At 41.5% G+C, this 22,083-nt stretch overlaps 1 protein-coding gene across 7 annotated transcripts; it reads right to left on the bottom strand.

The window, feature by feature from the left end:
• Positions 1-2,724: 2,724 nt before the first annotated feature.
• Positions 2,725-21,741, bottom strand: USP44 (ubiquitin specific peptidase 44). 7 transcript variants are annotated; one of them, XM_041474285.1, is made up of 6 exons: positions 21,620-21,741; positions 14,378-15,886; positions 6,115-6,313; positions 5,548-5,656; positions 4,520-4,725; positions 2,725-4,121 (listed from the first exon to the last, which is right to left on the bottom strand). In XM_041474285.1, exons 2-6 carry the CDS (start codon positions 15,803-15,805, stop codon positions 3,922-3,924), a joined length of 2,142 nt encoding a protein of 713 aa, XP_041330219.1. In that variant the 5' UTR covers positions 15,806-15,886; positions 21,620-21,741; the 3' UTR covers positions 2,725-3,921. The 7 variants fall into 7 exon arrangements, with proteins under 7 accessions (XP_041330219.1, XP_041330224.1, XP_041330222.1 ...); XM_041474290.1 differs by lacking the exon at positions 21,620-21,741 and adding an exon at positions 21,309-21,528; XM_041474288.1 differs by lacking the exon at positions 21,620-21,741 and adding an exon at positions 21,309-21,323 and having other exon boundaries at positions 14,378-15,880.
• Positions 21,742-22,083: the final 342 nt, after the last annotated feature.

Raw genomic sequence — 22,083 nt, 5'->3', positions numbered from 1 at the left:
ATCTGCATCCAAGCGTCCTGTGCTGCTGGCCCTCCTGCAGCCTCCTGCCTGGCAGTATAAAAGGCCTATTTCTACCTCCTTAAAATAAATAAATTTCCTACTGCTCTCATGCTCTTCAGGCTGCCTTTTCCTGCTGCTGGAAGTGTTAAAAGTCCTGGCCATGCTGTCTGGTAAGTGAAGCATGCTCTTGTCACTTGACAAAAGTTTACCAAAAGACTTTTGAGCCAGATGTTGAGGTCTGTTGTCAAATACTCAGAGTCTTGTTTCTTGTACATGCATTAGAGTACGTATAGTTGACCTTGAGTGACATGTCCTTTTGATGAAGGCATGGCCTAAGATTTTCCTAATTTTAGACTCAACTGCCATGCTTCTCCTCTTAGATGTGGGTAAGACAGGGCTGCTGGGTACAGCAAACACGGCCGGGTGAGTATAACCACAGCATTTCAAAGAGGGCATGTGGGGAGGCAAGTGGAGCTCCTGTTCTAGCAAGGAAACTGCTGCTGTCTTCCTATGTGGTTGTGTCATGTTTGCTTCAGCGTCTCAAAATACCACGTTCAGAACAGTACCAAAACACAGTAAGATGGCATGCAAACTTAATGATGGGATGTGTAAACATAACTGGAATTTGTTAATTTGACTTTTACAGCTGGTGTTTGTGGAGATAGAGGGATTTTGCCAAATCCTACTTTCTTCCCAAAAAAGAGAGTAAGGCTTTTCACTGTTACTTATTTCCCAGGATTATGCAGTGTTGGTACTCGGCCTCCTGTGGAGCATCAGTCAGCTGTCCAGCATGGGAGGTGGGCAGTATATTTTCCTCAGTCCAAACACTTTCACAAAGGTGTGTTCAGAGATAAAGACATGTAGCTTGCCAAAAGCATGGCATGCTCTGAAGCAGGTTATATTTTTTTTAAGACATGTATAGTTGTTTGGTTTTTATTCTACAAAGATTCAAGAGGCTTTTCTGTTTTTATAATTTTGAATGCTTCAGTATTTTTAAAGTAAAAGAAAAAAGACAACTCTGCTGAGACTGTTTTATCACTTTTGACTTGTGTTTTTGCCATGACAGGTACCCAACTCTTATAACTTAAAGTCATACTCATTTTAGCTTTGCTTTGCATTTCTACTGATGCTTACATCTCCCTTCTTTTACAAAGGTACAGGGCTCAAAGAAAATACCCAAAAGCAGTGTAGGCTAGTCAGCAGTTCAGATGAACAATAAATATTTTACCTAGTTGTTTTGGTGCCTTGTCCCCAGTTTTTGTAACTACAAATATTTTTTTCTTTCAGTAAGGCTAAATCTCAGAGTCCTTTAAATGGGAGAGGGCTCTGTAGGAGCGTTCTCTACCACTAGAGAAAAGTGAAGGCGTGTGCTGTCAGGATGCACAAATCAATTACCACCTGGCACTGGAAACGGTTGCTGTTTTTCAGTTTAAAGTGAGGCCGCTTTGGCCCGTGTGCTGCATCCCTGTGATCTCCCAGCAAGTTTGCAGATGACACCAAGCCGGAGGAGTGGCTGGTAGGCCAGCTGGGGGCACTGCCACACAAGGGGAGCAGGACAGGCCAGGAATGAGCCAGGAGGAACCTCATGCGGCTCATGCAGAGGGAATCACCACTCCTGCTCCTGGGCAGGAATCACAGGCTGGGTGGGAAGCAGCTGCCCCGAGAAGGACCTGGGTAGAAGCTGCCCTTGAACCAGCACCGTGCCCTTATGGCAAGAGAGGCCAACTGCCTTAACCTGGTTAAAGGGTGCAGAGCTACTGCCTGAACTAGTTAAATACTAAGAACTGAAGCAAAAGCTGTAGAGAAGAGCACCTTGAATTAGAGCTCATTCTTGTGGTGGACTGCACTAATCATCTCTACTCTCCCCACTGCCTTGAGTAGGAGGACTAGGACTCTTTCTCTTCCCTTTCTCTTGTTCTACCCGAGGAGCAATGGGAAGAAAGCTGGATTTGCTTTTGCAGAGCTAAAGATGTCTTTTAGAGAAGGCTTTGAGACTTGGCAATCTTTGCTGCAATGCAGGGGAATCGTTGGAAGCACAGCCTAGGCAATCTTTCTAGTAAAGATGGCAGGGTAAGATTCCTTCTAAGGCACTTGAGAATGTGCGTAATAGTGATGATTGAGACTAATTAACTCTCACACCTAAGTTGCTCTCTACATGTCCAAAGACAGACTCTTCTGTTAATGCTTGGGTCTCTGAAGACCCCTATGGATCTCCTAAGAGATGCGCTTGGAGGAAGAAAAAGTATCAGAAGCCTAAAAGGCAAATTTTCTGAACTACCTGTAAGTAGAAAAAGGTGTTTAAATTCCATGCATTTCCTCACCCCAGGACAGCAGAGGAAAGTATTCAAAAGACTGAACAGCCACAACAAGTACACTTGTCAGATCACTCACTTCAGCACATGGCTTTTGGCTAAAAAAAAAAAAAAAAACAATAACAAAACCACAAAAAACCCAACTGACAAAAAAATTCCCCAAACCAACACATGAACTGGTTTGCACACTTAATTAGGATGAGCACAACCCAAGAAGTTTGAGATCTGCTATGTGCTTGCTATAATACAGCATCTTTCAGAAACAGAAATGGTAGTAAAACCAGCTGTTAAATCACTGACAGATGGCCAAAGCAGTTGTATAGTTAACACCTTAACTCCTGTTAGACAAAATCGAAAAATAATTTTAAAAAATATAATAATAATGTAGGAATTGATTCCAGTTCACACACGCTTTTCTGTCCATATCAAGGCATTTTATTGAGGTATAAACTTCACAGAAGATGAGGTAACAATTTGCATAGGACTTACACAAAATAACTTCACAATTAAAATTTAATTGGCATTAACTACTGTATGTGGAGGACTGATAATTCCTACTTGTTAAATTCTCCTCACTGCACAGCTCTGTTAATGCTAGTGGTAGGACCATGTAGGATAAGGTACAGCAGTTGTGGGTAATGAAACCAGACTGAGAATGCTTTCATGCAAACACTGCAGCTGCTTTTCATCAGCTGTTTGCTCAGGGATGACTGAGACAGACAATGCTTGCTGCAGCTTAAAGTAAGCTGGTCCAGTTCAAGAAAAGGGATGCTAATGTTCTTGTAGCAGTGACAGTGGGGTGAGTAAGTGTGGTTTTATTGTTGGGGGGGGGTTACTGAGTTTTTTACTTGTTTAAGAAAACTTTTAAAATTTTTGGAATAAAAAAGCCCCTGGTTGTTAAATTACTTTGAATTTGGCACTTGAGTTTTAAGTTGTCAGGTTTGTTAAGGCTAAAACATGCAAGTCTTGATAAAGATACATTCTTGTGTTATTAAACACTCCTCTTACATACATGAAAATAACTTCATGCTCTATTTCCTCAAGTTCAGATTTTAAGAAATTCTATCAATGTATCTTTAGTATAGCCATTCAAGCTTGCAAAATAATTTCACAGAAAGTTGCCTAGAAAAAATTCAGTTACTATCTGACATGTTTTAACATTCCTTGCTGGTGAATGTCAATATTCTAAGACCTAGTAGCAATTCCTGCAAGACAGTAAGAATCACGGTATCTTTAGAACTATACTAAAAAATGTACACAAGCATATACAGAAAATTAACCAGACAAATATCAGTTGCCCATTGAAGTAAATTTTCTAAACCAATTCAAAAATATTATCAAAATACAAAACCAGCTTAAAAAAATAGCCTGAGGTAAAAGTTAAATGCACATAGCAATCTCTTCCTTAAAAAAATAGCTGTATTGAAATTCTAGGTACTTTGAAAGTTACTTATTGTCAATAAAAACTTTTGCTAACCATTGTAAAGAGTACTTCAACTAATACAAAACTATATAAACATTGAAGAAGTACAATACTGTACTTCCCTTTAAAAATACATAGTTATGACAATTTAAACCTTTACCATACACACAGTTAACTGGCTTTGGATTAGCTGCTACTGTTGTCCATGGAACAGCCAGCTAATTCTGTGTGCTGCTGACTTTCAGCTGTGCTAGGACAAGGGACTCTACCATGTCCATTTGCCTGAGTAAGTCGTTGGCTGTAAAACAAAATGTAGGCTTGAGCCTTGCATACTTCTTCCATAGTGCACATGTTGAGTTTTGAATCATTGCAGTGTACCCAAAATCCTGCAGTAAGGAAATATACCAGAAAAATAAAAAAGTCATCAGGACACTGATTTTAAGTAATTGCATCATATTTAATAATTAATTAGTGTTTGGTCCCATTTCATGAGTTGTGTACAAATAGTAAACTGTTTCAGTTGATCTGGTTTATTTACCTCAATGTTTTAAAAGCCCAGCTCAGCTTCCTCAGATTTACAAGAGAGTTTGTAGCCAGAACACATTTAACAAGGCAATACAAAAACTGAACTGTTGGTCTACAGAGCTGCACTTCTCATTTCAGGCAGATCAGCTACAATTAATAGATTCCCTTTTGCTTTTGAGAAAAGACACTCTTTGTATCACTTTAGAATTAGGAGCACCCCTTTCTCCCTCACTTCCCTCATTTCCCAGCTGGTTCCTACCTCCTTCAGAATTGTAGCAGTAGGCAGTGTAGTGCCCTGAGCCAAAACCCTTCCCGTGATGCATGACCACAGCGGACAAGTCGTAGATGAAGCAGTCAGGCAGGAGAGACTTGAGGGATTCCCTGCAGCAGTAAGGCTCCATGTTTAGCATTTGATCAAAACTAACATGTACCCCAATCTTCTCACGGTGATTGCGTCCTGACCACCTGGAAAGGTAAATCAAATGAAAACATATGGGTTTTTTTAAAGGAAAGAGCACAGCACTCTGAATTACGTTTGAACACAACACAATATTTTTCACTATTATTCTGTGCACAAAATAAATGCTAGGGTTTTTGGGTTTTTTTCCTAAGCTTCCTCTTTCACTTCTTTATTTCAAGGCCTTTTAAATGTGTCTATGGCACCTACTGTTGTCATCTTCTGAAACATCTATCTTAAGATCTGTGCAGTGGTGAGTAGGAAGTATTTCCCACCCGTTATACCTCTTTGGTATTTCTCCTTTATTCTGTCTCATTTTCAGTTTCCTTTGTACGAGAGACAGGCGGTACTGATGTTGTGCTATGAGTTCACAGAAATGCAGGGTCCACTTCCCTTCTCTAAGGCTAAATGTATTTACGTACTTGGATACAGGATGGTTATCTGAGACTTCCACTGAATACAGTCCAGGTTTGCATTAGTGATTATGAGCACCCTACTCTACCACCAGATTAATTTTTACCAATAGAGTTCAGAGCAAGGTTAGTAGGTTTTGACTGAAAACAAGGATAAAATAATTTTGGTACTAAAGTAGCAAGTACCTGAAATCCAAAAAGTTAAAAGTTAAAGCTTAAACTTATATCTTACAGATGTTTCAAGTGAACAAGAAAAATAAATTTGTAGTATTTCTAAAAATACTAGAACTAGAACTATTTCTCACCATACTAGTAAAGGAAAATGAAACTGATGCTGAAAAAACATTGATCCTAAGCAATGGTAGAGCAAGACTGAATCTGTCAGTTTGCAACACTTTTTGTTGTGGTACTACTTACCTAAACCGTTTAAGGTGTAATCTGAGAACCTGAGGTAGTCGACACACCATAAGCTGCTTCTGAGCTTCTGTGAGTATAACTGGTTTAGAAGAAAACTTCCTTCGTTTTGCTGAGGTCAAACACACAGTTACACAATACAAATCTTGGTAACAGCCTTGTATTTCAGTCTAAGATTTTTCCACAGAATTTGTGTGGACCTAAATATTTATGGTACATGCCTCCTTAAAAAGGATACGCTCTGAGAGCCGTTTTGCAATGATTATTTTATGATGCAAGAAAAAAATACTTGCACAGTCACTTACATTAGTCACCTTAATTTAAAAAGGTGATGGCTTCTTCAGCTGGGAGTACTAGAAACCCCATTAGTGTGTCATGAGACTGTATCTAAATGAAGCATCACACTTCAAAACATCTTTTGAACAATTTAATCTTCTAGGGGGCAAGTAACAGCAGGACATAAGAAGAAGGTCTTTGTTTGCAATACACTTTTAAGACTTCTATACTTGCACTGTCAGTTCACATTTTACACAGAGAATGTATGCATGAGTACATACTGCCTTTACTCACTGTTGCACTGATCACATGCATATATCTTTCCTTCCAAAGCTTCAGTTTCTGTAAACTTGGCCAGCATTTCTGTCAGCAGACATGGATACTGAGACGACATCTCCTTGCCATTGCAGTGATACCGCTCAGGAAACTCCAGGGACAGGTCCCAGAAAGGTTCTATGGTATTTGATTTATTGTCACAGGCAAGACATGTAACCTGTAAAAAAGATATTTCACCAGCTGCTTACACTCAAAAATGTACTTTGCTAAATGTTACCTTTTGCTAAATGTACATGTACCATAACATAGCTCTAAAAAGAGATTCTTTTTCCTAGAGATAACCAAGGGTAACCAAAGACAAGACAAGGTCATTTAACAACAGAGATGATACACCTAATTTCTTTTCTCTGAAGCAGCATGTCCAAAACTGTTATCACAAACAAGTAAGTGTTCTTATGTTTTACTGAGAAACAAAAACAGTGTCAAAATGTTCTGTCTGGGACTGTCCAAAAGAAAGCAGCTGGTGAAGTCTCAGGAGTCTTTTCTCAAAAAGAAAAATTTACATGAGCAATTATAATATAGGTTAATTTAAAAATAAATCAAAATAAATCAAAACCACACACACACACACAAAAGAAGAAAAAAAAAAAGGAACAGCTGGGGATTTTAAAGTCATATCCTTCTTACTTTGTAAGTCTTCCAGGGAAGCCTGGATTAGGAAGCACACTTCTTCAAAGAAAAATTAACAGGTAAAAATAATTTATTTCTTCTTTCAGTAAGTGGATCCATCGTCACACTAGGGAAAGGACAAGCAGTAAGACAACATAAATAAAATGTAAAGAAGTGAAGTGAGTCAACCTGGAAAATGCAGATACTACAGGCAGGAGACAATTTATTATAACATTCCATACTTAGGAAAATAAGTTAAAAGCAGTAGCTCTTCTAAGCTGGAAAGGTAACACATTAGGTGTTGCATGCTTTCTATTTAGGAAAATACACAAACTGTTCAGAACAGCTAACGCAAAGACATTGTAATAAAGGAATGAAACTTCATGTGACATCCAAAGATTGTTATTTCACAGGGACCCCTTTGTACCGCTGCTGTTCTACATAAATTTGGTGCAGCTCCCTTCAGTTTGCTTAGTACAAACGTGAAAATACATTCGGTTTTGTTCAGATGCTCCTTTGTTTCTTCTGAAGGTTTGCTGTTAGGTAATTATTCACTCTGCTTTGGTATTTCATGATCATTTATGTAAGGACCTATTTGTCACCTCATGGTATCTTCCTCCTAGGTGTTCTTGTAACTGCACTCAGTAGCTGCAACAGCTTAAACTCCATCTCTGCATTAGCCACCATTTCAATTCCTGGATTTTTAAAAACACACCTGTGCACATGTGTCCCAACATGAGCATTCAGCAGTGCAGTTAGGAAAGCTATTAACTTTAAGTTAATAGCTTTAAGTTCTAAGATGAAAATGCCACTGCCTTGTTCTTAGAAAACAAAACTTCAGACTTACATGGCAGAAAAGAGGTGATTCTTCTGTTTTAATTTACACTGTCGGGAGCATCTTTTGCAAGTGCTAACATCTGGCAATGTTTCAAAGCCACAAGTTATTAGTAATTCAGAGCTGAAATCTAGACATAGGAGACAAAATGGTATGTTTGGCCACAGTTCAATCACACTCCAGCTTAAACCCAGAATGACTAATAAATTTCTGCTGCACAAATGGGTAATTTTGTTGGGTCAAAAGTTTATTTAATTGATGAGTTACGTAAGAATTTGTTGCACATGAATGCACACTTAAGATTAAGGAGCTCAGGATGTAGAACACACGTGACTTCAATACAGATAATTTTAACACATTCTGAGGTTTCAAATTTAGTGTATTATATTAATAATCTAGGTTAAGATCTTCTTTCCCAACTAGCTAACGAGTACTATCCCAGAGAAAAAGACATGAATAATAGACCCAGCTTCCAATTTTTGCCAGTCAAAAAACCTGAAGAACACAAACAAATGTAATAAATCTGCTTCTCATCTCGTCATGCAACTGTGAGCAAAGCTGATTTGTGGGGACAAAACCCAGTACTGCTACACAGCTGCACAGATTTCCTCAATTCCAAGGCAGTCCTCACTGCAGCAGAGCTAAACTCTGGGATTTCGGTAGGTGCCAAGAGCGCGGTAACCCGACACACGCGGGCTCACCCCATCAGCCCCTGTGGCTCGCTGCTCCTGGACAAGGACAGCCAAGCACGGCTGCAACAAGGGTGGAAGTGTTCTTCTCAGCCAGGCCTGCGCTTACCAACTGGCTTACTCAAAAAGCAGGAGGATTCCCAGCCTTCTGTGGAATTCATCTGCACTGGCCTGTCCACTGGCATTGGCTTCATGACATTCCCATCACTCTTTTTTCTGTCCTAAATGGGACTCCTTTATCTCAAACTCCATTATCATTCACACAGTGCAACCCAGATTTTCTTTCTCCATGAGAGGGGCAGAAATTGTAAAAACTGTTCAAAAGTTGGTTGAGATTTTATAAAACACAAAACGAACCCCAAACATGAACTCAAAGGCCAAAAACTTTATGCATTTGTCCAGTGTAACTTTGTATAGTATAAGTATGCACAACAGTAATAGGGAAGTGAGTATACTCTGGCAATCTGGTCAGTGATGTCTGTCTTTATGATTATACTTTATAAATTCAGAGTTTTGATTCCACCTTCCCATTGTAATTCAGAATTGCTATTATAAGAAGCTGTAATGCTGTCTTTTATAGAAAAACAAATGAAAAGTTCATGCTAAAGCAAAGTAAATTACAGATTTTAACTAGTCTGAAATCTCTACCTTATGTTCTGCCCTGACCACCCTCTCATGCCTTGAAACACGGGTACTAAATACAATTGTTTGGTTAAAGCTTAGTATTCAATCATGGGCCAAAGGCCAGACTGAAAAGAGCTGGATCAAATTGCTTGATTCAAGCTAAGCACAGAGACTACTCAGACAAGCATCATTGTGGCCACAATAACGTGACGGACAGCCACTGCCCTGGATGGCATTCAGTGTAAATGCAGCCAAAGAAAATAGTTAACATATTGCTGCAGAAAAAGCCAACTTCATCATCAACTGTTTTGCCTGTGTTCCCTGCACTTGCATGCAAGAAAGAAAACTCTTAACCACCTCTGCCCCAACTCTTTTTTTTCTTTGTCATTTTTAAGAAGAGTAAAATAGCCAGTCCCATTTTTGTGCTTTCACTAGATGAGACATGTATATAATGATTAGTAACTAAATTTTTGCACAGGAAAGTAATTGAAGTTGAAGGGAATCTCTGGAATACAGCTAAAATGCAGAATTCATATGACAGTCAGCATAAAAAAAACCCAAACTGAACTTTGTAGTGATAAGCACACAGTATCCTCAAAATGATCTCTATCTATTTGGCAGAATAACATAAAGCATAACCACAGGCAACTGTAATCTCTGATTCAATGACCTCTTATAGATTAATTTAAAATGTTACTTTCATCTAGTTGGAAAACAACTTGACAATCATTTTGTAGGTCACACTACACATAAAGGCACAAAGACTCACACCAAAATATAGAAATCAGTATACATGATGACATCAACTGGTTTAAGTGCAAATTGTCCCATTACTTGCCTCAAGTTCTGTCTCTCTAACAGTCTTTTCAGTGGGAGACTTAATACCCAGCAGTGCACAGATCACCCTCAGCACTCTCTTCCAAACTCTAACTCACAGCGTACTACCCAAAACTGAAGGCTTTCAGACAACTCAAAAATCACATCTCCCCTTTCCTCAGACAATCTGTCCTGAAATATGCTTTAAGAATAGTTTATATACTACACTGGTTAAAACCTACTTCACTCCTTGAGACCTGGCCTATTCATTTCTCTGATCACTGCACTGTTATTCTGCCATGCCGAGCAGGAGCAGGGGGAAGCATTTTGCTCAGATTCCATCTTAAAAATGAGCAGGAAGTAATCAAACTGCTTAGGAAGTTTTAAGCATACCTAAAGGTATCAGAAGCTACCAGCCTACCAGGCATTGCTATAAAAAATATTGGAGCCAATTTTTCTGAACTCTGAGAAGTCTGCGGATGACACAAAGCAGGAGGAGTGGCTGGTAAGGCTGGCTGGGGGCACTGCCACCCAGCGGGAACAGGACAGGGCTGTTATGGAGCTCTGCAAAAGGAAACACCACATCCTGCTCCTGGGCACGAATCACCCAGCACCAGCACAGGCTGGGTGGGAAGAGAAGGACCTGGGGGAGAACTGTCCAGGTGCCAGAGACGTGACCTCAAGGCAAAGGAGGCCAAGAGCCTCTGGAGCCGCATTTGGCACAGCATCACCAGCAGGTCCAGGCAGGTGATCCCTGCCCCCTCCTCAGCTCCCACACAGCTGAAGTGCTGGGCCCAGTGCTCAGAAAAAAGGGGAGACATGGATATGCTGGACTGAGTCCACCAAAGGGCCAGGGAGATGATGAAAAGCCTTGGACATATCTAACATATGAAGAAATGCTGAGAGAGCTGGGACTGTTCAGCCCAGAGAAGGAAGTTCAAGGTGGATTTTATCCTTGTACAAGAATTTCTACTCATATGATTTCTGAGTACATGTGGCACACAATAAAATGTGTTATTTCAATTTCTGGATTTTTAGAAACACACCTGTCCCCTTCCTTGCTTAATATGGACAAAGTTGAAATAAAGATACCTTAAAAATTGTTGCATACTGTGCTATTTAGTTGGTACCATTTAAAAAAAACACAAGCCAAAAAACTCTTGAGACAACAGCTAACATACTTGAGCTCTTGAAGTGTACTTTAGAGGTCTGTGAGCCAGTGTGGGTCGGTTTACCACTGCCACATGAGCTCACAGCACAGCAGTTTCTCCTTTCCCATTGAAGCACTGAGGACAGGAGACAGTAAGTACCTTCCACAAGAGTACAAGCACTGAGGGATTGAAAACAACTAAGGTTTTAATAGACATACTGGGATCTCCTCAGAGTCCCAATGGGTTTGAGAGGTATGAGCCACTTTCTCCAATCACTGCAGGAAGACTAGCACATGAAGACAAAGCAGAGGGGAAGGGTTTTTCACCTACAATACAGATCTTTACTTCTCTTAGACGTACCAGGTATTGCAGTTTCACAGTACTGCAAAGTAAAAAGTTGAAATCCTGAAACAGGTATTAGAATAAATATAAAATTAAAAAACAGAGGCAATTTGCTCATGCTATTCTTGGAGTTATCCATTACCTAGTCTAGTACTCCATAAAATAGTAAAATATTTCAAGCAGCAAATGAAGAAAACTTACTTTACAGCTGAGAAAATAGCAACATATATACAATTACCTCATATAAAATGTTCAATTGTTTTGACATCACCCAAAACTTTTTCTAGCTATCAAAAAGTAATCTGCACAAGATTCTCAAACACTCCACTATCTGCTTTCTTAATCTTAGATCCTAAATTCACTTGGTGCTGAACCAGGCAACACTTCAGTAGCAACAGATTGATGGCAAACTCAGGATTATGACTTCCCTTCGAGTTAAATTAGAACTAGAAGAAGGGGGGAAAAGTTGAGCTGCACATGTGAAAGTAACGTGATACCTAAGTAAACACACAGCTTATCAGCACTGTAAGGGATCCTCTGTGTTCTTTATCAAGAGTAGTTCATGGTATTCCTGAGGTTTGAAGGTCAGGAAGATTGACTTCATGGCACTTGAGTATCTCACAGAATCAAGTATCTTGAGCTTATATTTTCTGTACAAAGGGCCAGTAAGTATGGTAACGTTTTAGGGGTTCTAAAATGGAAGGCAGCTGCACACAGAAACATGCTTCCCAATTCCCCTTTTTCAATGAAGTAAGATGTAACTTAACACACTAAAATAAAATCCCATCTTATTTTTAAAAAGAGCAGCTGGGAACAGCTCCAATTATCTTCTAGAGAGAAACTATAATACTGTCACAGTATTGCATATTTATTTTTATCACTATGTTTATCACAGTATTACTTTATCTTGTAGGCAGATAACGTTAAGCCTGTAAGGACTAAACATACAGAAATTGCTTTTAAGAGTTAACACTGTCCAAGATGCAATGACATAGCAAGAAGTTTGGGGTTTTTTTCCAGCCCTGCATGGGTGTTTTCTTGCCTTTTCTGTTAACTTCATTAAAGCAGTTCTGACAAACGCCTAGTGAAATCATGATGTAGGAATCTTACTGAGGAAAGGAAAATAATTGCCTAAGAGAGTTTGTAGAGTTCATCTTTCCATGTGCAAACATCAGGGACTAAATCATTAAGATGACCTGAATGTATTTTACAAAGAAGGAATTTAAACCTTCAGGGCTTACCTTTTCCTTGTAATAGTTATCATGTTCAAAACCACAAGTGAAGACTAATCTAAAAAAAAGGGAGTGGCAAAAGTCAAAGGAAACACTGGGAGGGGTAAAGTGTTGAACAGTCTGTGGGAACTGCCTAATGAGCCAGGGAGAAATCACTCGATAACAGCCTCAATACTCTTTTTCTTGCTCCTCTCACTTCAGGCATTCTTGAGTTGATCAGGGCTGTATTCTGCACACAGACGTGGAGCAGCTGCAGTAAGAGCTGTAGTCACAGAAGTCAGAGGATACCTCAAAACTGCCTAATTCCATTTCTGGTTTACTCAATAGTGTGGAAGTGAGGAGTTTTTCTTTACGTTGTATTGGTTTTGTTTGTTTACACATTAGTGAATTCTCACTACTCCTCTCCTGGTCTCAGGAAGGTGGGAGGGTTTCTAGTCACAAACCTCTCCTAAAGCTAAAAATATGTGGAAGTAGTTATTACTGAAATGATGCTGTGTCTTTAGAGCCTTGAAAATTCTTACTAAAGCAATGAATCCTGTAAGGAGGTTTGCAACACAAGCAAACCTTGTCACTATTCCTAAAAAAATAACCTTATTTTGCTGGCAAAATTGCTATTTTGGAAAGGAATGGAATTTTCAAACAAAAAACTCTTTAATGACATAATATACTAAACACTTCCAGTTGTGCAACACTGATACAAGATATCTAGTACCCAAGGAAAGGAAGTATGCCACTGAAGTGCTTGTACTCAGGGCCAGGCAGAAGGCAGCTGGTGATCCAGTTTTATTGACAGATCTAACAGTTTCCAGTAGTTTCACAAAACCTAAAATGACTGAGGGCTGACATATGCTGCAAACAGCTGTGTTACCTTCCATGAAGCTTATAGGGATCGCAGAAGTAAACAATCCTACCTCAGTCAAAAACCACTTGGATTTCCAGTTTTACATATTAAAACATTAAACCATCAATGAAATAGTCAGAATACCAGGAGCAGACATTTTTGTGTTCAGCCTTTGCTTTACACACAAATTCATCAAATGCTTCCACACTTCCTCAGTTAACATGTTCACGTATACTACAGATCCATTCCAGGAGCCAGGAACTTCCCAACTTCTGTTCCTGCTGCAATGTGGTTAGTTTTTAGATTAATTCAACAGAAACAAGCATTTGTTTGTTCAGTCAGTATTCAGACATTTATACACACTGTTGGGATATGCATAATAGCAGTGAACACACTGAAATACTTAACAAGGAGCTGAGAAGTAGGAAAAAAAAAAAAAAAGAATCATGCAGAAAGGAGAACCACCACTGCCTCCACCCCACAAATTTGGTTCCTGTGTTGACAGAGCCTTCTGTATCTTTGTGTTGCAATAGAAAAGAAATATTAGTATTTCTGTACATAAAATCATGACATGCAATTACTCACTGGTAATCAATCTCAAATTCAAGCTATTTAGTGAAATGATATCCTCTTTGACATCCATTACCTAATCAGTTTCTACTTACACTAGATTAACCTTCCTTAACACCTTTTATCTAGCAGCACTATAGTGATAAGCCAGATACTTGAAATTGTAAATTCTTCATTCCTTCAAATGAGTTGGTGCTTAACAGCAAATACAAATATTTCTCAGCAGGTGGAAAGGTTTTAAAACATGTTTTAAAATAAAAAATGTAAGACTTTTATGATTAACAGGTGTATTGGGTTTGAAAGGCCTAGTTTTTGGTAGCGGGAGTGCTACAGGGCAGCTTCTATTCAAACTGTGTAATATTTCTTCTGAAACTGTGTAATATATCCTCACCATCCCCCCTCAACAGTTATAAATGTATAAACCTGTGAAGTATGTCCATCCCTGACTGACTAGAGTAAATCCAGAACTATAAATCATTAAACACCTTATAAAAAGTAATCATAAAACATACCTGACTTAGTAACTGTCCATGAAAAATGTTGTTAACCACATTCAAAACCTGCTTTATAAGTTTTCTTTGAGAAGCAGGGATGAGAGCTGGGTATCTGGTCCCTGTAGTCTCCAGTTCCTGCTGTACTTTATCCAAAAGTTCACAGAGAAATTCCTGAGCATCTTGTTGGGCATACCCTCTGAAGGCTGGAATTAGTCTCCACACAGAATGAAGCATGGCAAAAGGAGACACCAGTGCCCATTTGCCAGACCACATAACCTGGAACAGCGTATGCAACTCATGGCAGAGAGAAATATGCTTTGAACTGGGCTCCCTGGGTTGAATAAGTTCCATACTTTTTGAAGCTCCTCCACTTAATCCAGAGGATAAACTAGGGCGCCTCACAGAATATGATCCCTTTACTTTCTCTTGGTTCTCATTCACGTGTAATGTTGAGGCAGCTATTGACAGGTGTTTAGATGAAGATCTTGTTTTACCATTGGTTGCTGTTGCCAGCAGTTCCTGAGTTTGGTTGAGATCAAGCTTTAAAAAGCATTCTCGAAAAATAAGTAAGTGACTTAATACCTGCAGGACAGAATTCATATAGCATGTGTTTCCCAGGTTTCTCAGTCCTGTTACTCCAGGAGTCACTGTAGGCCTTCGTTTAATTGGAGAGTCACTTATTTTTTTCAATCTCAGTTCTTCTGAGGTATATGTTTCTTTCAACTCTGCCAAAAATTCCATGTTCTGTGATGTTTTTTGAGGGCAGGGTTCTGGTTTTGAGGACATTCTAGTCTGATTTTGTAAACGACTGCTCTTTCTTGGAGGCATCTTTTCCATCTCTGCTTTCAACTCACGCTTTCGTTCTTGTCTTCTCTTCCTAGCTTCGTCCTTTTTTAGCTCTGCTTCTTCTTGACGTCTTTCTTCTTCCAAAATCCTTTTCCCAGTAGGTGTCAACTCAAGCCACGATCTGAATACTTTGCCAAGGACTGCACGCCGTCGGTGCCAGAGAGCCGTGAACATCCTGTCCTCATTCCGAAGCATGGCTTGGGCACCACCGTGTGCAAGGTAGGAATCATCACTGGTACCCATAGAACGCAAGGTCCTCCCACTTCGAGTAGTGCACTCATAGTTCTGACTCTTGATTGCACTTAATGTACTCCGCAAGAGTTTTAAGTCACCGGTTGCGTTGTCATTGAGAACGTAATCGTCGCAGAGATAGCAGAAAACATAGAGCTCGTTAACTTCCAACGCCACTGGGTGGCTGCTCTCCTGAAAGTGCTTTAGTGCATGCTCTTCGATGTATCTTCCACACGCCACGTGTGAGCAGCTGAGGCACGCCCACACAGATTCCGTAGTATTGCAGTCCATGCAATGCCATTTCTGAGGATTGAGAATGGAGTGATCTTGGGCCAGTCGCAGACGTCCTACGTGCTTACATTTATCCATTGTTAAAACTGAAATTGCAGAAATATGCTGGCAAAACACATCATCCAAACTATTTTCTGCCCATGATATATCAATCTGCAACTAAAAAAAAAAGAAAGTTTAGTTCATAAATACCCAACTGTATCCCTTTTACAGGAGTCAGTGTACCAAATCCAAATTAAGATCACTGTCATCACCCAGCTGAGTCCCACCAAACACGTGAAAGACATCAGTCACATGGAGCCACACCCATACTCAACACCTTCAACAGCAGTTCCACCTTCACACTAAATTGCCTGCACACCACTGTTTATCTTCCCAGTGCTTTGTGGCTCAGGACTGAAACATACTAGCTACACTTTAGGCCTGGTTTGGTTTTTTTATTACGGGACACTGATTTGTTAAAAGATGCTGTTACAGTTCCCACTTAGAGTGGGAAAGGCCGTTCAGAGAAGCTGTGGATGCCCCCATCCCTAGAACTGTTCAGAGCCGGGTGGGATTGGACTTTGAACAGCTGGATCTAATTGGAGGTGTCCCTCTGCACAGCAGGGGATTGGACTACAGGATCTTTATGGGCTCTTGCAACTCAAACTGCTCTGAGATTCCAAAATTCTCCTATTAATTCCACCCCTAAGCATGCAGGTGCAGAAGTGCAAAGTTCACTTAAATTTATTATATTTACGCAGTGCCAACAGTTCAGACAAACGAGGCTTTACACAACTCAAACCCCAAATTAATCCATACCTCTAATTAAATCACTGCTCCTCCGTGCTCAGTCAACTCAATTATACTATTTCTATAATAAAGTATCTTAAATATCTACATTTTAACACATCATCCTAACACTTCTGAAATAGTAACTTAGCAAAGTAGAACTTGATTTCTTAAGACAGAAATACCAGGAGGTATCTACATCAGTTACCACAAACTTTATAAAAACTTTCTAACCCAGTTCTTCAAAAGTTCATTTAAAAATCTGGCTAGCAGTGGCTTATATCCTTTATTAAGTTTGTATGGTTGCATTTATTTGTTCAAAGCTGCTGTTTTTGCTTCCTCCTATAAAGTGCATTTACCCTAAACAGTCTCTGGTTAGCAAAAAATTAGAGACAGTGATTCATTCTTGTTTTTACCATTTTGACTATCTTGTTAAGATATACCATCTAGAGATAAATTGTAACTATCCTAGTGCTATGATGCATCAGGAAATTATTCCATTTGATCTGGGTCATTTGTGCCCACCACATTGCTGACCAGAAGGGCCAAAGAGCACAGGCACCAGTACCATTATGCACAGTGCCTGCCAGATGAAACAATTCATTCACCTGAGCATTTCAAGGCTTTGTCAAATATTCAGTCTATGCCAAGTGAAATGAGTTCGCCATTACAAATACATGCTCTGGACCCAGCTTAGGCTGTACAGTATAAAGGTCCTGGATTCTATGCTTTACAGGGGAATAAACTATACTACAAAAATACTGAGTGATTTACACAGCTCTGGATAGAACCAAAAAAACTGTATCCCAGCTGCTAGCCTTAAATATGCTAATATTTATCAATTTCTACAGTTCTGAAAAACTTAATAGGTTTCTCAATATTGAACAGATGTGTAGTGTAAAATAAGCATTACCTAGAGGAAATCCTAATACACAACAACATGACACCACTAAAGAAGGGAAACAAATAAAAGGTTGCAGATGGCTAGAAAAGAAGCTCTACATTTCATCTGGTACTTTGATAAAAACTGTCGTTAAAAAATTCAACCAAAAACGGCTTTGTTTGGTTAATTGGCCCATGGCTAGTGCCTTTTAAAACATTACAATATAGATACCAACATAAGAGCTGTAATAAGTCTCTAAGCACATAATCAGCACCCAGCATTGCATGTGTTGTATAGAATTTATTCTGTAATGAAGAAAAGCTTGAACAAGCTGTAGAGAAACTAAACCACTGTACACAGTTTTACATGCCCCTATTGATTTCTCACTCATTCTGGCTAAGTGTTGTTTCCAGTCCATACTGACTGCACCAAAGTATTTCAGGCACCACTGTCTCTGGGGAGCCATCCAGCAGCTCCCAGACCAAGTACCAGCCACAGTGTATTAGGGGAGGTCGGGATCTCTTGTGTGCTATGGTCAACAGATCACAAAAGTCAGGGCTTGCTTAACTCTTTCATCTTATTTGCACCCACAACATTAATTCCTTCCAAAAGACAATCTGATCTGCAGGCTGCTCATTAGATTCTTTTATGAATAATTGTGCACAGTAAGTTTGTTTTTTTATTGTCTTTATAAATAAGACCATCAGCATTGTCTCATGTCTTCTAGTCTGACAATGTCTTTTCCACAGCAAAGATGAACTTTTGTAATACTGACAAAATTCAGGATAGTAATATGCATGTAAAGTGTGCTACAATAATTAAATACGGTATAGAGAATTTCAAGGGACAAGACTTATCTTTGTGGTTTTGGGCTCACATATGTGGATTCTACTGCATAACGTATTAGTAACAGTCCTTTCCAGCAGACCAGAAAAGAACACTAAACCCTGCCTTCCCACAGGGTTGTCACCCACAGCAATGCTGTCAGTCAGAGCAATCTTCTTTCTGGGTTTGTTAAAGTCACTGCATAAACCCTGCGCCTTACTTTTCCTTCCTTTTAATACTATACGAGCAGATTATTTTTTTCACACTTTTAAAAACATTCTCAAGACTAAAACTGCTTACATGCCTCAGTGTAAGCAGACATCAGACTGAGGACAAAAACAGTCCACTGATTTCTGGACAGCCGCTGTGTAAATCGGGACTGCACATTCAAGCTCTTCATGCAAGAGCAGCACAATTCTACGAAAGCGCAAGATCAGCACCTCGAAGGGAAAAACCTAAAGCCCCAGCTCCCCCACCAGCAGCCAAGCCAGCATGACATATTCCCACCTACGTCGATGTGTTGGAAAAAAGAGACAGGGTGGAAGGGGGAGGGGGGAGGAAACGTCTTAGCATGGGAGAAGTCTTTCTTTGAAAAAAAAGTGAAGAAATCAAAATGCAGTTTGGTCAAAAAGACAGCAATATCTGAAAACACTGCAAAAAAGCTTAGAGTACAAAAGTGAGACAAAGAAAACTTCAGATGAATGTCAAACAGCACGCTGACATAATGAATGTTTGAAGTACTGAGACTGCATCAACCCACAACATTTAAAAACTGTACCTTAGAACCAAAACTTGGCAAAAGATCTCAGGGTAAAAAACAGGAGTGAAGTGACAATGATGGAAGAAACAGGAAAACTACTGCATACTCACTCCCACACCTGAAAACTGCAGCTGGAATAAAATAGTACAATCTAATGCTCCGATGTTAAAATTCCCTAAAGGAAGTTATTCAGCCCTAGTTTCTGCATTCTTCTCTCCTGAGGTTCAGTTCTGTGCACACACACAAAAGAAACTTTGAATTAGTTGACCAGCACTTCAGAGATCAAGCCCCCCTCTGTGTTCTTACCACAGACCTGAGCTGAAGCAGTAAGCAAAATAACAACTACTAGCATATAGAATAGTACTATTGAAAGCATTAAGTTGTCTGGAAACAGAGAGATACACAGAAGTTTCTTCTTGCACCAAAGTTTCACAAGCTAGAAACAAAGATACATAGAAAAGGATTTTTTTATTGTACCGTATTTCAACTTTACTGACACTTTAATTCCTTTTGCTCCACTCAAGAAAGGCTGGCAAAATGTACATTTTTGAGTAATTAATGAGCTGAAAAAGCACTTGATGCCAAAACCAACTTAGAAGTCATGAAAATTGATGGTTTTCTTCCATTTCTGTTCCATGGGAAAAAAAAAAAAAAAAAAAAAAAACCAAAAAACAAACAAACCAAAAAAACCAAACCAAGATTTTAACAGTTTAAGGGTGATTTTCACAGCTAAATTTTTAAAATATAACTATAAACGAAAGGCTGTATTTTACCCTTAGTCACTACTTGTGTAATTAAGTGCCTGACACATAAATGAGAAATCTCCAACATAAGACTAGAAATGCAGTACAGACTCTTACAATTGTATACCCACGTGTGTGTGCTCTTGAGCCCCATTTATATTCTGGCTTTTAAATCAGATGACTGTTTACCAACTGATTCTCATCAGGTTCAGAGTACCTGCTGAATATCTGAAAACACAGGAATCATGGGTACTTAAAGTTTTAGATAACAAATTCAGTAACTACAAGGCAGATGTACTGCTTTACTGCTTTTTTAAACGAGTTTTCTTTAAGAAAACAACTCAACGAAACACTTATGTGCATAACTTCCAGCTGCAGTACAGTCCTGCAGGCGTAACAATTTAGACTTGAAATCAAAGCAGCACTTCAAAAAGAAATTTTGTGAATTATTTCCGATTTCTAACAGAACAGCCTTTGACAAGAAACCCCCCCCCAGTCTCTCTTCCTTGGAGCCGTGCCATTTAACTTTTTTTGCCTTTTTTTTTTTTCTTTTTTTTTTACCAGCTAAAGAATGTACACCCATCGCGCTTCCTAGAAGTGGCCATTTACCCCAGGACACCACAGACAGCGGCACAGCTTTACATTCGATGTCTACTACTGCAAATAACCGCGCGTTTCCTCCAGGGCAGACTTGACGACAAACAAACACAGATTGAAGCACTTCCACACAGGCACCAAAAACACGGCACTTCCTACTCATCTGAAGTTACACTTGACAGTTTATCTCGTTTGGAAAAACGAGCATCGCTGACAGCTCTGACAGCCTCTGCAAGCACAGGCACCCCTGCAAGGCTGGCCCAGGGCTCGGTGCCGCGGAGCCGTGCCCGCACAAGGTCCGGCGCTCCGCGACATGGCGCGACTTCGCCTCTGGCCACCACAGGCAGGAGCCGAGAGCAGCGGGCCCTGCTCACCGCGGCCCTGCGCTCCCCTCCGCGCTCTCCCTCACCTCCACGTCCTCCCGGCCCCTCAGGGACGCGTAAGACAGCGGGCCCCACGCAGGGGTTCCCCGCCACACACCGAGCGCGGCGGGAAGGCGGCAGAACCCCTGCTGCCCGGCGGGGGTGGCCGGTCCCAGGGTCCCGCTCCCCCGACGCTGTGCCCGGCTCGCCCCCGCGGCAACGAGCACCTCCTCCTCAGGTGGCCCTACGCAAACACCGCGCCGCCGCTACCGTCCCTCCCCGAGAAAAAGGCGCCGGTGTCTCCCGCCCCGCGCTCCCCTCCGCCGGGCACCTGCTCCCCGCAGGCCGACCCCGGGCGGGTTGGCAGCGCCGCCGCACCGGCACCGCTACCGCTCCCGCCCGCCGGTCCCGCACGCACCCTTCACCCGCCGCCATCTTGGGCGCCCCGAGCCGCCGCCGCCTTTGAGCGGCCCCTCCGCGACGTCAGTGCCGCGCGGGGCCGCCCCCGCCCGCCCCACACCCCCGCCCGGGCGGGGAGCGCGGCGGGCGGCCCGTGGGGAAGCGCCGCCAACATCCCCGCACCCGCCCACCACCCGCACCCCCGCGGCCGCCCCCGGCCCTGCCGCCTCGCCGCACCCACCTGCCCATCGCCACGGGCCGGCGGCGCGTCTGTCACCAGATTTGTAGTGGCAACTGAAGTCCTTCCCACGTCTCCTCCCACCTCCCCCGGCCTCCCCCCCTCGCCGGGCCGAGCCGGGCCGGTCCCGCGGGGCCGGACGCGGGAAGCCCGGTGGGAAGCACCGGGGGGCCAGTTCCCGAGGCGCCGGGGAGCTGCCGCTGGCCCGGGCCGTGCCCGCGGGGCACCTGTTTGCCCCGAAGCGGGTCTGTACCCGGCCGGGGAGAAGCGGGGTCTTAGACCTTCCAGGAGCGGGTGTCAGATTTACTTCCTACATTTTCACCCGTGATTTGTCATCGGTGGCTTCATCCTTGTCCGAGCACAGCGGGAGCTCCGTGGGCTGAGCGCTGCCCTGTGTCCCAGGCCTCGCCCGGCGGCTCCCCGGCTTGCAGGTGCCACCAGGAGCCGTCTCTGGCCTGGGCACTGCCTGGACGCGACAGTCACACACCGTACCGGAGATCTCAGCCCGTGAAACTCCTTCATATCATATCTCTGTGCATGTTGTTTGTGGAAACTTCTGCAAGGCAGCTCACGTGATTAAAAAACCCGGTCTTATCAGGTCCTTGTTACCCACGTATTGAGTACATTTTCAGTCTCAGGTTTCATTACAGGAACTTAAATTGGCAAAGACTTGTGAACTAACGTCCTGCAGATGTCCTGGTTTTTAAATTTGACGCCTCTTTACACTGATACTTTTAGAATTAGAGTTTCTGAAGTGTAGCCAACTGTTTTTAGCTGC

Source organism: Pyrgilauda ruficollis, unplaced genomic scaffold (genome assembly GCF_017590135.1).
Source record: "Pyrgilauda ruficollis isolate IOZ18807 unplaced genomic scaffold, ASM1759013v1 scaffold32, whole genome shotgun sequence".
NCBI lineage: Eukaryota > Metazoa > Chordata > Aves > Passeriformes > Passeridae > Pyrgilauda > Pyrgilauda ruficollis.
The sequence above is the reverse complement of the archived record's forward strand: the minus strand, read 5'-3'. Positions and strand labels throughout refer to the sequence as shown.

Bases quoted from the DNA above. Each gene is read 5' to 3' on its own strand.
- USP44 (XM_041474285.1), bottom strand. From the start codon at position 15,805: ATGGATAAATGTAAGCACGTAGGACGTCTGCGACTGGCCCAAGATCAC. The intron at 6,314-14,377 runs GTATGTTTTATG...TCTTTTTTACAG, and splicing joins ATGGACAGTTACTAAGTCAG to GTTACATGTCTTGCCTGTGA. The intron at 4,726-5,547 runs GTAAGTAGTACC...TTACCTTTCCAG, and splicing joins TTACACCTTAAACGGTTTAG to GTGGTCAGGACGCAATCACC.